This window comes from Peromyscus californicus, unplaced genomic scaffold (genome assembly GCF_007827085.1).
Source record: "Peromyscus californicus insignis strain IS unplaced genomic scaffold, ASM782708v3 Scaffold_14__1_contigs__length_90479793_seg_2, whole genome shotgun sequence".
In the NCBI taxonomy this organism is placed as follows: domain Eukaryota; kingdom Metazoa; phylum Chordata; class Mammalia; order Rodentia; family Cricetidae; genus Peromyscus; species Peromyscus californicus.
The window spans coordinates 15,094,306-15,110,094 of NW_026294436.1; the positions used below are offsets into that span (position 1 = coordinate 15,094,306).

The 15,789-nt window shown below is 43.3% G+C and overlaps 1 protein-coding gene across 1 annotated transcript in view; it reads left to right on the forward strand.

Annotated features, from left to right (window-relative positions):
- Ubxn4 (UBX domain protein 4) overlaps window positions 1-15,789 on the forward strand; it is a 36,031-nt gene that overhangs the window by 14,334 nt on the left and 5,908 nt on the right. Inside the window, exons 5-11 of the mRNA XM_052736822.1 lie at window positions 1,050-1,224; window positions 1,512-1,605; window positions 3,582-3,636; window positions 4,704-4,868; window positions 6,862-6,986; window positions 10,672-10,774; window positions 15,198-15,329. Coding sequence (XP_052592782.1) covers window positions 1,050-1,224; window positions 1,512-1,605; window positions 3,582-3,636; window positions 4,704-4,868; window positions 6,862-6,986; window positions 10,672-10,774; window positions 15,198-15,329 — 849 coding nt within the window. The remainder of the gene's footprint in view (window positions 1-1,049; window positions 1,225-1,511; window positions 1,606-3,581; window positions 3,637-4,703; window positions 4,869-6,861; window positions 6,987-10,671; window positions 10,775-15,197; window positions 15,330-15,789) is intronic.

Below are 15,789 nucleotides of genomic sequence, written 5' to 3' on the forward strand. Positions count from 1 at the left end.
TTACCTCTGCCTCCCGAGTGCTGGGATTAAAGGCATGCACCACCATGCCTGGCCATTAATTTCATCATTATTATTTCTTGCTATCTGCTGCTTCAAGATTTGGATTGTTGCTATTTTGGAACTTTGGGGTGCAAGGCTATTTTTTCATTTAATCATTTACTTGAGTGTAGAAAACAACAAGTGGTTTTCTTGAGGTTGGTACAGGTGAAGACCTGCCTGTGTGTTTCAGGGCTTTTGAGTGTCAGTCACCCTTCTAGAGGGATGCCTATGTGAGTATCAAGTACACTCCTAGAGCCCTAGTTCTCAGACTGCAGCAGTGAGGAGAGGAAGCGTGACTCCGGAATTGGAGTCCCACACTGGCCTCAAGTTCACAGCTGTCAAGCTCCAGGTTTTGGCCTCTGAGTGTGCAGGGATATCTCTTAACATTTTCCCCAGCCCAAGCCGGTTTCCTACCACCTGCACCCTTCAGCCCATGGAGTCTTTCCCTCCTGTTCCCCACAGCTGTCTGTTTGGACTTTCTCACTCAAGGGCTGTGGCAGGCCAATTGATGCTTCCCAACCTGTGTATGTTCTCTGATCTCAGGCCCTGGAATAGCTCAGTTTCTAACAATAGGTAATCTCTGGAGGTAGCACAGAACTGCCCTCTGATTCCTGTAGCTTGACAAAGTAGTATTACCCCAGCCAGTGACCCATTTATCAGAAGAACAGTGTTGTCAACACCTGCAATGATGGCGCCCTTGAGAGGAGTGAGCTCTCAAGTCCAGAGTGTGCTGCTGCCCATCAGAAGATCTGCCTTGCCTTTGCAAGTGTCTTGAGTCCCTCCCCTGGCCAGAAGGTCCCTCTGCTTTCAAACCTTTTATGGGCTGGAGATGGCTCATCCCCTAGGACTGAAGAAGGGAAATTATGCTCTGGCCAGCTTGTAATTGAATTCCGTTTGTCTTTACTGAGGGTTTAGTATTTCTACTCTGGGTGTGTATGTGTGTTCATAATTCATCTACCATTAAATGGCTATGGAGTGTCCCGTTAAGTTCCAATTTCTTTTCTCCTGAGATGCACTCATCAAAAGGTGAAACATCGGTGACAAATGAGAACCAGTCAGAAAGTTCAGTATCTACCCCATCTGCCTCATTTGAACCTAATGACGTATGTGAAAATACTGAGTCCAGACATACAGAGCTTTGTAAGACACCAGCTGCTTCCGACACAAAGTCAGATACTACAGCAGGTAAGGAAGAATATTCCTTCACTTCATATTTAAGGGCGTTGGGTAGTCTCACTATAGCGACCCAGACAGACAATATCAAGCCTTTCAAATGCAGTTACACCCTGATAAACCCAAACCAAGCTGAGGGCTTAGCTTAGCTGGTGGAGTGCTTGTCTGGCATTCCATCAGGCACAGTGGTGCATTTCTGTCATCCTAGTATTCCAGAGACAAGGTTAACAGATGAGTTCTACCTTTTACAAGCTGAATTACGTGCAATATTCTTATTTTGTTTTCTTTTAATAATTAAGGAGGAGAATGCTCAGGTTGTGACAACCCCTCCCAGGAGCCTCATGGATGTTCAAACCAGAGACCAGCAGAGGATCTAACCGTTAGAGTGGAAAGGTTTGCATTTACTTTTGTAAAAAGTATTTTGTTTAAAAAAAAAATTAGTTTCTAATTATTTTGTTAACATGAACGAAACCTAAATATAATGCAAATGAAGATTCAGAATTGCAGTTTTAAATTTTTGATTGCCTCAATAATTCAACTATTCCATGATAATTAAAACTAGGGTACAGCTTTTCTGTATCTTTGAAGTTGTCAGTCAGCTGTAGATCTGAACGTTTTGTTCTGAGAGTCCTTTTGGTACATGCATGTGTGTCCATCTGTCACTTTTGCTTTTATCTCTTTATATCAGAAGAAAAATAAGCTCCAGATGAACAAAAATGCAGCTCATATTATGCATATGCACTCAGCTGGGGTTCTGAATAACTACTAAATGTCATTTTTTTAAGGTCTTTTTTTTCTAGTTTTTTGTTTGTTTGTTTTCTTTTGTTTTTAAGATTTATTTATTTATTATACATATGGTGTTGTGCCGGCATGTGTTCCTACATGCTAGAAGAGGGCACCAGATCTCATTACAGATGGTTGTAAGTCACCATGTAGTTGCTGGGAATTGAACTCAGGACCTCTGGAAGAGCAACCAGTGCTCTTAATCTCTGAGCCATCTTTCCAACCCCCTAAATGTCATTTTTGTATTGGTTGAACTAATAGTAAAGGTCTCTGACTTACTGTAGTTTCTAGTTTAGGGCTTATAAAAATGCAGTAACTGGGCTGGAGAGATGGCTCAGAGGTTAAGAGCACTGGCTGTTCTTCCTGAGGTCCTGAGTTCAATTCCCAGCAACCACGTGGTGGCTCACAACCATCAATAATGAGATCTGGTACCCTCTTCTGGCCTGCAGGTGTACACGCAGGCAGAACATTGTATACATAATAAATAAATAAATCTTTTAAAAAAAATGCAGTAGGGCTGGAGAGATGGCTCAGAGGTTAAGAGCACTGACTGCCCTTCCAGAGGTCCTGAGTTCAATTCCCAGCAACCACATGGTGGCTTACAACCATCTGTAATAAGATCTGGGACCCTCTTCTGTATACATAATAAATAAATAAATCTTTAAAAAAAAATGCAGTAACTATGAATTTATCTGTTATGTGGTAATTAAAAAGTGTGAATAAATGGCTAATATTTCTAATCTCAACATAAAAATCTTTAATATTATGTGGAAATTAAAAATGCTTTTTTAGTTTCTTTTACTTAAAGGAAATGAACTTAATTTAAATTAAATTTACCCCTTTAATTGTCCCCTTAATCCCAGCACTCAGGAGGCAGAGGCAAGCGAATCTCGTGAGTTAGAGGCCAGCCTGGTCTACAGAGTGAGTTCCAGGACAGCCAGGGCTACACAGAGAAACCCTGTCTCAAAAAAGAAAACAAAACAAAAAGACACTGGAGTCTGGCTCAATGTTAGAATACTTAGCAGACATAAGGTCCCGGGTTCAATCTTCAGCTCTGCAGAACAGAAGAACGACAGAAATAAATAAATAAACAAACGTTCAAATTCACGACTTGCAGCTGTGAATACAGGCAGTTGTGAACTTCAAGAAGTGGGCTGTGAGAACTGAACTTTGGTCCAGGGCAAGAACAGTATAAGCTTTTAACTGCTAAGCCATCTCTTCAGCTCAGATTTTATATTTTTCAAGCACTATCAATCCGATAAACCATGAAAAAGTGAGAATTCTAATAGTAAATCTAGTCTAAAACAGGGTTGGAAACAGGCTTCTGATGGACTCCTGTGGGGAACAGGAGACGTGCAGATAAACTGTGTTGTACTTTCAGAGAGTTCTGTTTTGGTTTCCATATTTCCCTTTATTTTAGCTAAATGAATCCTTTTGGAGACAGTTGATTGTGTAGCCCTAGCTAGCCTCTGCTTCCTAAGTGCTGATGTTAAAGCTGTGCACCCAACCCCTGGTGCCGGCCCCAATAAAATTCTTAGTTGTGTTTGAATAATAGAATGTATCTTGGTGCTTTGTTCTTTAAACAGACTCACAAAAAAACTTGAAGAAAGGAGAGAAGAAAAAAGGAAGGAAGAAGAACAGGTAGGGCTCACACTTAGCATCCGTTCTCTCTCTGTTACCTGAGGGAATTTCTGATTTGTTGTCCAGTTTAGCAGACCTATGGTGATATCCTTAGAGCTCAGTGTTGTCCTGTGGGGAAGGAAATTATGTGTTCTTTGCACTCAGGTTATACTGTATACACTTTAGGATCTTGGTTATTGTTTGTCTGTTTGTCATGATTGCTATACAGTCCCTGCTGGACCAGAAATCTTAGGGTTGCCCACTTGTTTATTTTCTTTTTGTAAATTACCAAGAATAATTGACTAATCTTTTTCTTTCCTCTGTGCCTTGATCCTTTTGTACTAATTAGCTAAAGGAAGTTGATCTAAAATTGCTAAATTTGAGGAAAGTCAAATTTGTAGACATCCTCCTGAATTTTGTGTCTAATGCTGCATTCTGGTGTACTCCTCATCTTTCTCACAGTAATTGTGCCCCGTCTCTTTGGGGTCTCATATAGATTATCATTTTTTCAAGACAAATAATTGATCCATGTTGTCCTTGAAGGGTAACACATTTGCTTTATAATTCTGCTTGGATATAGATTACACTGAGGACTCTTTGTACTCTTTTTTTTTTTTTTTTTTTTTTGGTTTTTTAAAACAGAGTTTCTCTGTGTAGTCCTGGCTGTCCTGGATCTTGCTTCGTAGACCAGGCTGATCTGGAACTCACAGAGATCCACCTGCCTCTGCCTCCCGAGTACTGGGATTAAAGGCCACCACCACCTGGCTTCTTCAGCTCCTTTTTAAAAAAATGACATTTATTCATTCATTCATCCATTCATTTGTTTAGTGTGTGTGTGCTCGGGCGCACATGCAGACATATGTGGAGATCAGCAGACAACTTACAGCAGTCCGTTTTTCCTTTCCATTGTGTGAGTCCATAGTGTAAATGTTGGTGGCAGGTCCTTTGACTCACTGAGCACCTCACCAGCAGACATCTCATGAAGTTCTTTAACTGCGTTCTATGATTAGCTTTCCTTACATCAGGATATGATCTGGGACAGAAGATTGGATTACGGTTTTGGTTCATAGTTCTTTTCTTTGATTCAGAGAGAGATTAAGAAGGAAATTGAAAGGAGAAAAACTGGAAAGGAAATGTTGGATTATAAAAGAAGACAAGAAGAGGAATTAACAAAAAGAATGTTAGAGGAAAGAAGCCGAGAAAAGGCAGAGGACAGAGCGGCTCGGGAGCGCATCAAGCAGCAGATCGCACTGGTGAGCTTCCCCGTGTCTCCGGCCGTTCATCTGGAGACTCTATGGAGCCAGGAGGAGCCCTGACCTTCCTCCTCTAACTGAACCTGCTGAGTGCTGGCCTTACCTACACAAGGGAGCCACAGGCATTGCAGTTTATTTTAAATGCTTGCGTCGCTGACATCTGTGATACTGTTTCTTCATGCTTTTCAGTCATTACCAACAGTGCACACGATAGCACAGTTTAGTAATATCATCTGGGCTTCCCTTTTTAAAGGAATTATATATTGAATTGAAATAGTTAAGAACACATTAATAGATAATTATTTTAGTTTTTAACGTTTTTCTTTTTTTCCCATGTAGCTACTTCTCAAAAAATGTTTTTAAAATTTTTCTCTTAAGATTTATTTATTTCACATGTATGAGTGTTTTGCCTACATGAATGTATGTGTAATAGTTGTGTGCCTGGTGCCCTCAGAGGCCAGAAGAGGGTATTGGATCCTTTGGGGTGGCTGTTAAGTTACCACGTTGGTGCTGGGAATTGAACCTATACAAGAGTACTATACAAGAGTGACAGGTTCTCTAAACCACTGAGCCATCTCTACCACCCAACCCCATCAAAAAACGCGCGTGTGCGTGTGTGCGTGCGTGCATGCCTGCGTGTAATGACATATTTGGATGTCAGAGAACAACTTTGTAGAGTTAATTCTCTTCAACCTTTATATGGTTTCTGGGACTCAAGGTCACCAGGCTTATGCAGCAATTGCTTTTACCCTTGAATCCATTTCACTAGCTCAAGATTGGGTGTTTTGTTTTGTTGGGTTTTGTTGTTATTATGTTTGTTTGTTTTTGATGTATTTGTGTGTTTAATTATATGCAGGTGTGTGTATCTGATGTGGACATATGCATGAGAGTGTAGATATTCTCAGAAACCAGAGGTGTCAAATCCCCTGGAACTGGAGTTACAGATGGTTGTGAGCTTTCTTACATGTGTGTTAGGAGCTGAAGTCAGGTCTTTTGGAAGAGCAGCAAGTGCTCTTAACCACTGAGCCATCTCTCTGGCCACCCAAAACCCTTTTAAAGTTATTTTCTCCATGTTACTTTATGTTTTGAGACAGTGTCTCACAGTAGAGCCCTGGCTGCACTGGAATGTGATACTTAGACCAGGCAGGCTGCAAACTCACAGAGGTCTGCCAAGTGCTGAGGTTAAAGGCATGCTCTACCCTACCCTCTTAGTTACTAAGAATTTCTAAGAAAGTGCAGCTTTAAAAGATTCTCTAGCTGGGCGTGGTGGTGCATGTCTTTAATCCCAGCACTCAGGAGACAAGGAGATGGAGCTCATGAGTCACAGGCCAGTCAGACCCAAACAGTGAAAGCGTTCCTTGGTAGTCTGTATAAAAGCATTGTTTCTGAGAGAGAGAGACTTTGAAAAGATTTAGGCACAACTCAAAGTCTAGGATGGTTTTGCAGCAGCTGCTTTTCTTTTTTAAATTGTTTTTGTGTATAAACGTTTTGCATATGTGTATGTGTGTACACCACATGCATGCAGTGCTCACAGAGGCCAGAAGAGGGTTTTGGGTCCCCTGGGACTGGAGCTACAGAGGTTTGTGAGCCGCCATGTGGATGCTGGAACCTATGTCGTCTGGAAGAACAGTCAGTGTGCTGAACCACTGAGCCGTAACAAGCCCAGCAGTGCTTTTTAAATTAAGCTATTGTATACACCCCTGAATATTGTTTATTCATGTGGTCATTCGACAAACACCCAATAAACATCAACCTTGTATCAGACTTTGTTCCTGGCTATGGAGCCAGCTCATCCTTTTCTTGTAATAACAACTCAGATTCTTGACAGTTGCCTAAATGAAGAAAATAAACAAACAAACTCCAGTCTTCAATGTGTGAAGTTTGCTTATGAGCTTAGGAAGGTCGTAAATTTATGTTTGTTCCTTGCGTTTAGAAATGGGTAGGTTCTGACAGTGAGAAGTGTGTGTCTAATGGTGTTTCATTGACTTCGAAGGATCGTGCAGAAAGAGCTGCTCGGTTCGCAAAGACAAAGGAAGTCGAGGCTGCCAAAGCTGCTGCCTTGCTGGCCAAACAGGCCGAAGCGGACGTCAAGAGGGAGGCTTCTGCTCAAGACAGAAGGTAGTACTGCTTTATAAATGTCACCCTGAAATAGCCAGGCGTTGTGTGTGGGGGGGCTGCTGCTTAGTGTTTGTTTATGTTTTTTTATTTTTTATTTTCCACAGAATCTCCCTATGTTGCCCTGCTAACCTAAAACTCATTATGTAGGCCAGGCTGGCCTTGAACTCACAGAGATCCACCTGCCTCTGCCTCCAAACTGCTGGGTGTAAAGGTGGGGGCACCAAGCCCAGCTCTCGGTTAGGATTTATGTATTTTTTGATATTCAATAATTGCTAACTTTCATAACCAAATATTATGACTGGGTGTGGTGGTATACACCTTTAATCCCAGGACTCAGGAGACAGGCTGATCTCTGAGTTTGAGGCTAGCCTGATCTACATAGTGAGTTCCAGGCCTGCCAAGGCTACATGGTGAGACCTGGTCTGAAAAAAATACTTTTTTAAAATTTTGATTTCTCAGAAGGGCTAGAGAAATGGCACAGAGGAGGGCCTGAGTTCAGTTCCTTACACCCACATCAGGCAGCTTAAAACCACCGTTACTGCTCCAGAGGATCTAAGACTCACTTCTGACTTCTAAGGCACCTGTACTTGCATACATTCACACAGATTCATGCACACACACACACACACAATACAATAAATCTCAAAAAATAAATAGAATCAAAATTTCTTAGATATTGCAATAAATATTTGATAAATTTAACAAAAGTATAAGTCTTACACAATAAAAAGTAAAAAGATGCCAGGCGGTGGTGGCACATGCCTTTAATCCCAGCACTCGGGAGGCAGAGCCAGGCGGATCTCTGAGTTCGAGGCCAGCCTCGGCTACAGAGTGAGATCCAGGACAGGCACCAACTACACAGAGAAACCCTGTCTCAAAAGTCCAAAACAAACAAACAAAAAACAAATGTTGGTGAGGAGTTAGGGAATTTGGAGCCTCTCTGCATTATCAGTGGGTTATAAAATGGTGTGGCCATTTTAGAAAGACATTTGGTAATTCCTCAGAGTATTAAACATGGAGTTACCAGGTGGCCCAGCACTCACTCTTAAATGTATGCCAAGAGGATTGTCTTGGTTAGGGTTACATTGCTGTGATGCAACACCATGACCAAAGCAACTTGGGAAGGAAAGAGTTTGTTTGGCTCACACTTCCACACCACTGTTCATCATCAAGGAAGTCAGGACAGGAACTCAAACGGGGCAGGAACCTAAGCAGAGTCGTGAGGGGTGCTACTTACTGGCTTGCTTCCCATGACCACCTCAGCCTGCTTTCTTTTATTTTATCTTATTTTTTGGTGGCACACGTCTTTATTATTATTATTATTCATTTTACATACCAACCACAGATCCCCCTCTCATCCCTCCTCCCACTCCCTCCACCCCCACCTCCCCCCACCCCTCATCCCCTCCTCCAACAGGATAAGTTCTCCCATGGGAGGACAGCTAAGCCTGGTATATTCAGGCAGGACCAAGCCCCTCCCCACTGCATCAGGGGTCAGCAAAGTGTCCAGAAAGCCAGCTCATGCACCAGGGATAGATCCTGATCCCACTGCCAGGGGCCCCTCAAGCAGGCCTAGCTACACAACTGTCTCCTGTATGCAGACGGCCTAGTCTGGTCCCATGCAGGTTCCTCAGCTGTTGGTCTAAAGTTCATGAGTTCATTTGAGCTTGGTTCAGTAGTCTCTGTAGGTTTCCCCATCATGATCTTGATGCCCTTTGCTCATATAATCCCTCTTCTCTCTCTTCGGCTGGACTCCCGGAACTCAGCCTGATGCTTGGCTGTGGATCTCTGCATCTGCTTCTGTCAGTTACTGGATGAAGGCTCTCTTGGTCCAATAGGAGCTGGTAGAGTCTGTGTCTCAGGGAGCAGCTTTGGTCCCTTCAGCCTGCTTTCTTAAAGAGTTCAGTACCACCTGCCCAGAGATGGCACCACCACAATGGACTGGCTCTTCCCTCATTGGTCACTAATTAAGAAAATGCCTTACAGGACTGGAGAGATGGCTCAGTGGTTAAGAGCACTGGCTCCTCTTCCAGAGGTCCTGAGTTCAATTCCCAGCAACCACATGGTGGCTCACAACCATCTATAATGAGATCTGGTGCCCTCTTCTGGCCTGCAGGCATATATGTAGGCAGACGCTGTATATATAATAAATAATTCTTTAAAAAAAAAAAAAAAGAAAGAAAGAAAACGCCTTACAGCCAGATCTTTTATTATTATTATTATTATTTAAAATTTATTTTACATACCAACCACAGTGTCCCCTTCCTCTCTTCCCATTCCCTCCCCCACCACCTTTCTGCCCGCCCCCCCATCCACTCCTCAGAAAGGGTACGGCCGCCCATAGTAGTCAACAACAAATGACATATCAATTGAGCAGGACCCGCATCCAGGCTGAGCGAGGCATCCCACCATAAGGAATAGGTTCCAAAAAGCCAGCTCATGTGCCAGGGGCAGATCCTGGTCCCGCTGTTAGGGGCCCACAAACAGACCAAGCTATACAAGTTACAGCCAGATCTCATGGAGACATTTTTCTCAATTGAGGCTCCCTCCTCTTTGATGACTCTAGCTGGTATCAAGTTGACATTTAGCCAGTCAATACAAGGACTAAAAGTATGTCCACACAAAAACCTGTACGTAAGGGCTGGAGAGATGGCTCAGAGGTTAAGAGCACTGACTGCTCTTCCAGAGGTCCTGAGTTCAATTCCCAGCAACCATATGGTGGCTCACAAACATCTGTAATGAGATCTGGTGCCCTCTTCTGGCCTGCAGTCATACATGCAGACAGAACACTGTATACATAATAAATAAATAAATCTTAAAAAAGCAAACAAACAAACAAAAAACCTGTACGTAAAGCATTCAAACAGGCCAAAATGTGATCATAGATTTTGTCAGTTTAAGATGAGATTCAGCAATAAAAGAATCAAGAACTGCTACAGCATTATGTTTTTAAAAGTCAATGCTCTATGAAAGATCACATATAATATGATTCTTTTAGATGAAAAGTTCCAACTAGGCAAATCAGTTAATGGCTGCTAGGGCCTGGGAGATAAATGGGAGTGATTATTAATAGGCTCAGGGTTACTTTGGGAAGTGATGAAATAGTCTAGTTAGTGTGATAGCTACATGGTTCTGTTTATTGTTTTGTTTTTGTGGTTTAAAAAAACTTTCTTCAGCATTTATTTGGGGCCTGGAAGGGGGGTTGTGTGTGTGCTATGGTGTCCATGTGAATGAAAAACAACAGCTTTCAGGAGTTAGTTCTCCACTTCCTCCGTGGAGGTAAGCACTTAGGGACTGAGCTTACGTCATCTCACCAGGCCCTTGTGTTGTTTTTGAAACATGGTTTCCTTGGGTATGTAGCCCAGGCTTGCCTCTAACTTGGGATCCTCCTGTTTTAGCCTCTCAAGGTCGACGGGCTTTAGCATACCTAGTGCTTTACCTGAGGAGCCATCATACCTGCCTCAAAAAGGACATGTCTACTCTCAACCGAATTTAGGAGAAAGAGGGAGGGAGGGAGAAAAGTATTTATGGGTGGGAGCAGCACGCCATGTGCATGCATGGAGGTCAGGTGACAGCTTGGGGGAGTCAGTCTCTCCTTCCCAGTGTCCTGACCTGTCTGCTGGTTAACGACACTGCTTGAGAATCTGCAGGTGAAGGTGCTGACGTCAGCCTGACTTTTTCCTAGCACTGTTGCAAGAATTCAGTTCCGGTTGCCCGATGGTTCTTCCTTTACAAATCAGTTTCCTTCTGATGCTCCGTTAGAAGCAGCAAGGCAGTTTGCCGCACAGGTGAGTTCATAAAGACAGATGTGTGGGTTATTAAAATCTTTCAGGACAAGTTCCCAAGCAGAAAAATGGCAGGAAATAGCCCGAGATGGAAGGAGTTCTGGATTGTATTACACATGAAGACAGTTTACAGTAGACTCAGGAAAATTCTATTACTGCGCTTAATTAACAAAAGGAATGATCTGAGGACCTGTCTGTCCTGGAAAGGAGGTGGTTTCTCTTGTTTTCTGATGGGTGATTAGAGCCTGGCCATTTTTCTGTTGGCCAATACAAAAGATCAGGAATTTACTTCAAAACTGTGGGCTTATTTACAATCTAAGTGGCATATGATATTTGATAGCATAGGAAGTAAGAAAGGAGTAATTTCTAGGACTTTCTATTCTCTAGTCCTAACTCAAATGGATTCTGGTTATAAATCATCCTTTAGGATCTAAACTTTATATGTACCAGTATTTTTCTCATAACTTCAAGGTTAAACTTAGAAAGTTGGCTGCATTTTCATGAATGCAGCTAATTTCCTTGGGTTGGTTGGAGTTTTCTTTCTAGTACCTTCTGTAGGGCTGGGTTTGTGGATTGGTATTGTTTAATTTTGGTTTTGTCATGGAATAGCTTGTTGATAGGCCATGCTTTGTTGGCACCCAAGGTGGGCCTGCCCCTTTCTGAACAGAGGTGGAGGAGGGGTGGATTGGGGGGGAGTGGAGGGGAGGGGAGGGAATGGAAGGGGGTTGAGGAAACTTCGATCAGAAAGTAAAAGAATGAAAAAATTTAATTAATAAAAAGTACATGAGCTGGGTGGTGGTGGCGGCGGCAGCGCACGCCTCTAATCCCAGCACTGGGAGGCAGAGCCAGGCGGATCTCTGTGAGTTCAAGGCCAGCCTGGTCTACAGAGCAAGATCCAGGACAGGCTCCAAAACTACACAGAAAAACCCTGTCTTGAAAAAAAACCAAAACAACAACAACAAAAAAGTACATGAACCTAATGGATGGGTACTTTACTACATATTCTTATATTCATAAGGAGAGTTGGCCTATTATTTTTTTTTTTTTTTTTTTTTTTTTTTTTTTGGTTTTTCGAGACAGGGTTTCTCTGTGTAGCTTTGCGCCTTTCCTGGGACTCACTTGGTAGCCCAGGCTGGCCTCGAACTCACAGAGATCCGCCTGGCTCTGCCTCCCGAGTGCTGGGATTAAAGGCGTGCGCCACCACCGCCCGGCGAGTTGGCCTATTATTAAAATGTAATTTTAGTGACTGAAAAAAAAAACTTACTGGGTTCAGACCTTTTCACCAAACTACTCAAAATAGTCTTTCCACCATCTTGACTCCTAAGAGGAGGTGCCTCGGCACTGTGGAATCCAGCTCTGCTGTCCCAAGGACCCCACAAGGCACCCTGCCTGTCTTTACTATGCAGTGGTTAAAAAGCTTTTAACATCTAAAATATGACCACTGTCTTGCTTTGTTCCAGCTGCTGCGGGTAAATGGAGGCTGTGGGGGAAAGATCTCTCCTCTGCGGACCAGCTAGATGGCTCACTGGTTCCAAGTCCTTGCTGCCAGGCCTGACAAACGAATCAGGTCCCCAGGGGGAGAACTGACTTTTCAAGTTGTCCTCTGACCCCTACATGTGCTGTGGTGTGCATGTGTCTCCCCCACCTCACCCCCACACAAAATAAATGCTGTAAATCTCTAAAAGTATTTGTCCCACTAAAGCTCCTCTGTGCTGAGACTGAATTTTATGTTTCTTAAAGAACACTGAAGGGGCTATGGTTTTATCCACCCCCTCCCCCCCTTTTTTTTTTGAGACAGGGTTTCTCTACATAGCCCTGGCTATCCTTGAAATCCGGATATAGACCAGGTGGGACTTGAATTCACAGAGATCTGCCTGCCTCTGCCTCCCAAGTGCTGGGATCAAAGAGGTATTGCCACCACGCCCAGCTGGCTTGACAGCAGGGGCAGGAGGATCCTGGGGGTTCAAGGCCAGCTTGGTCTGTGTAATAAGTTCCAGGCCAGCCTTGAGTGTGCATTGATAATCTAGGTGAGGGTGTCACATGCCCTGTAACTGAGTTACAGACAGTTGTGAGCTGCCATGTGGGTGCTGGGAATTGAACCTGGGTCCTCAGGAAGAGCAGCCAGTGCTCTTAACTGCTGAGCCTTCTCTCCAGCCCAAGGCAGCTCTCTTAAAGTTCCATACAGGCATTCATTCCATCGTGGAGGTGAGGTTTAAGTGCATCCTACTGCAGTAAAGCAAGGGTCACAGTCAAGCCACTCACACAAACTGGGTTTCCCAGTGAACGTAAATTATGTTTATACTCTACCGGAGCTAAGTCTGTACTAGTATTAGCTCTAAAAACAAACAGAAAAGGATGCAGAAATGTCTCAGTGGTTAGGGACACTGTAAGCTGCTCTTACAGAGGACCCGGGTTTGACTCCCAACACCTACACAGCATCTTGCAACCACCTGAAACTCCAGTTCCACGGAATCCAACACCCTCTTTTGGCCTCTGTAAGCACCAATCAAAACACCCATGGCACATAAAGTAAAAAACTAAGTTAAAACCAACGATGTTTAAAAAAAATACCAACTGTAGGCTGGGCATGGTGGTGCATGCTTTTAATCCTAGCACTTGGGAGATAGAAGCAGGCAATCTTTTTGAGTTTGAGGCCAGCCTGGTCTACATTGTGAGTCCCAGAACAGCCAGGACTAGATAGAGAGACCCTATCTCAAAACAACAATAACAAAAAAAACCCAGATATAACTGGGTGGTGGTGGTGGTGCATGCCTTTGACCCCAGCACTCTGGCAGTGGAGGCAGTCGGATCTCTGAGTTCAAGGCCAGCCTGGTCTACAGATCAAGTTCCAGGACAGGCTCCAGAGCTACATAGATAAACCCTGCCTAAAAACAAACAAAAAACAAAACAAAAACAAAAAAACCAAAGAAACAAACCCCCCAAATGTGACAGAGATATGAGTACCTGAAAGCAGCAGATGGTCCTGCTCTGTTCTCAGAGGTCAGAACACAAAATCAGCTGAGATGTCCATCACGATACAATAAGACCAAGAAAATGTGGTATATATACTCAGTAACATGTATTCAATAGAAGAATAAAAAAGAACAAAATTATATCATTTATGGAAAACCAGATGGAACTGGAGATCATATAAAGCAAAAAAAAGCTAGGCAATGATTACAGCCTTCTTGTCTGTGGAACCTGGATTTTTATGTACATTTTAGTGCATGTATAAATATATACACACAAACGTGTGAAAGGAGAAGAGTACCCCTGAGGTAAAGGAAGACTAGACTCCGTGACTAACACCTCTTGTCACATAAGCCTGACAAGCTGGATTTGATTCTTGAAACCCACTGTGAAAGGAGAGAACCAACCCCTGAAAGTTGTCAACACACATGTGCACCCACACTCACACACACCCACACTCAGACACACACAATAGTCAGAAGTAAAAATAAAATAGGAAAAACGGTATCTGTAGAATATGCTGGGGTTTGCCTATGTATTAAAGGGAAAATGGCCATTGTGGTTTTTTTTAATGTATTTGGAGACATGATCTCAGTGTGTATGCCGAGCCATTCCAAATTTTTTTTTTTTTTTTTTTTTTTTTTTTTTTTGGTTTTTCGAGACAGGGTTTCTCTGTGTAGCTTTGCGCCTTTCCTGGAACTCGCTTTGGAGACCAGGCTGGCCTCGAACTCACAGAGATCCGCCTGGCTCTGCCTCCCGAGTGCTGGGATTAAAGGCGTGCGCCACCACTGCCCGGCCCAAATTTTTGATAAGAAATATGATAACAGTCCAAGTGTGTGTTGGTGAGTCATGAGGCTGTTTTCCAAATGCTAGTGAAGACCCAGCTGCTGTAGGCTAAAGGCACAGCTGCCACTTTGCTGCTTGTTTTGAGTACTGTGGGGGTGGGGTGGGGGAGGCACATGTGGGGGTCAGAGGACAACTTGAAAAGTCAGTTCTCCCCCTGGGGACCTGACTCGTTTGTCAGGCCCGGCAGCAAGGACTTGGAACCAGTGAGCCATGTAGCTGGTCCGCAGAGGAGAGATCTTTCCCCCCAGCCTCCATTTACCCGCAGCAGCTGGAATAAAGCGAGACAGTGGTCATATTTTAGATGTTAAAAGCTTTTTAACCATTTGGATTTGGTATGTCTCAACTACTTTTTTTCCCCCCCGGAGCTGAGGACTAAACCCAGGGCCTTGCGCTTGCTAGGCAAGCTCTCTGCCACTGAGCTAAAAATCCAACCCCTCAACTACTTTTTAAAACAATTTTTTTTCTAAGTGATTTTTGAATTTATGTCTAATTGTACTTTGTAAATTAAGGCGATTTTAGCAGTCATTTTAGACTGCTAATGATGCATAGTTTAGTAGCTTACTTTTAAAGGCACCTTCTCTAAGGTTTTACGTTCACTTCTCTGTTCCAGACTGTTGGCAACACCTATGGTAATTTTTCGCTAGCAACCATGTTTCCCAGGAGGGAGTTCACCAAAGAAGACTATAAGAGGAAGCTGCTGGACCTGGAGCTCGCCCCCAGTGCCTCCGTGGTGCTGCTGCCGGTAAGCACCAGTCCTGGGCTCTGCCCTCGGGCTTTCTGCCTCGTCTGTTCTTGGTCACTGTTTACAGTTGACAGGGGAGAAGGCTGTGGGTAATGAAAATACAAAGTAGCCCAAATTCCATCAGTTTACAGTGCCATTTATTCTGTCTCATAAATTTGTGGTGCTAATGTTTTGTGAGCCTTTGAATTTTCAGCTGTTTAGTATGTAAAAAAAATGAAAAGAGGGAAACAAATATTGAATTGTTTTCTCTGTGGACTGTTAGCCTATGACTCTACTGTCTACCACATTAAAAATATGTGTATAACATAAAAAAAATTGAATTCTTCAAGTATAGCTTGCTTTTTTTTGTTTTTTGTTTTGAGACAGGGTCTTATTGTGTCTGAGAGCTCACTGTGTAGACTAGGCCGGCCTTGAACTCAAAGAGGTCTTCCTGCTTCTGCCTCTGAGTGCCAGGACTAAA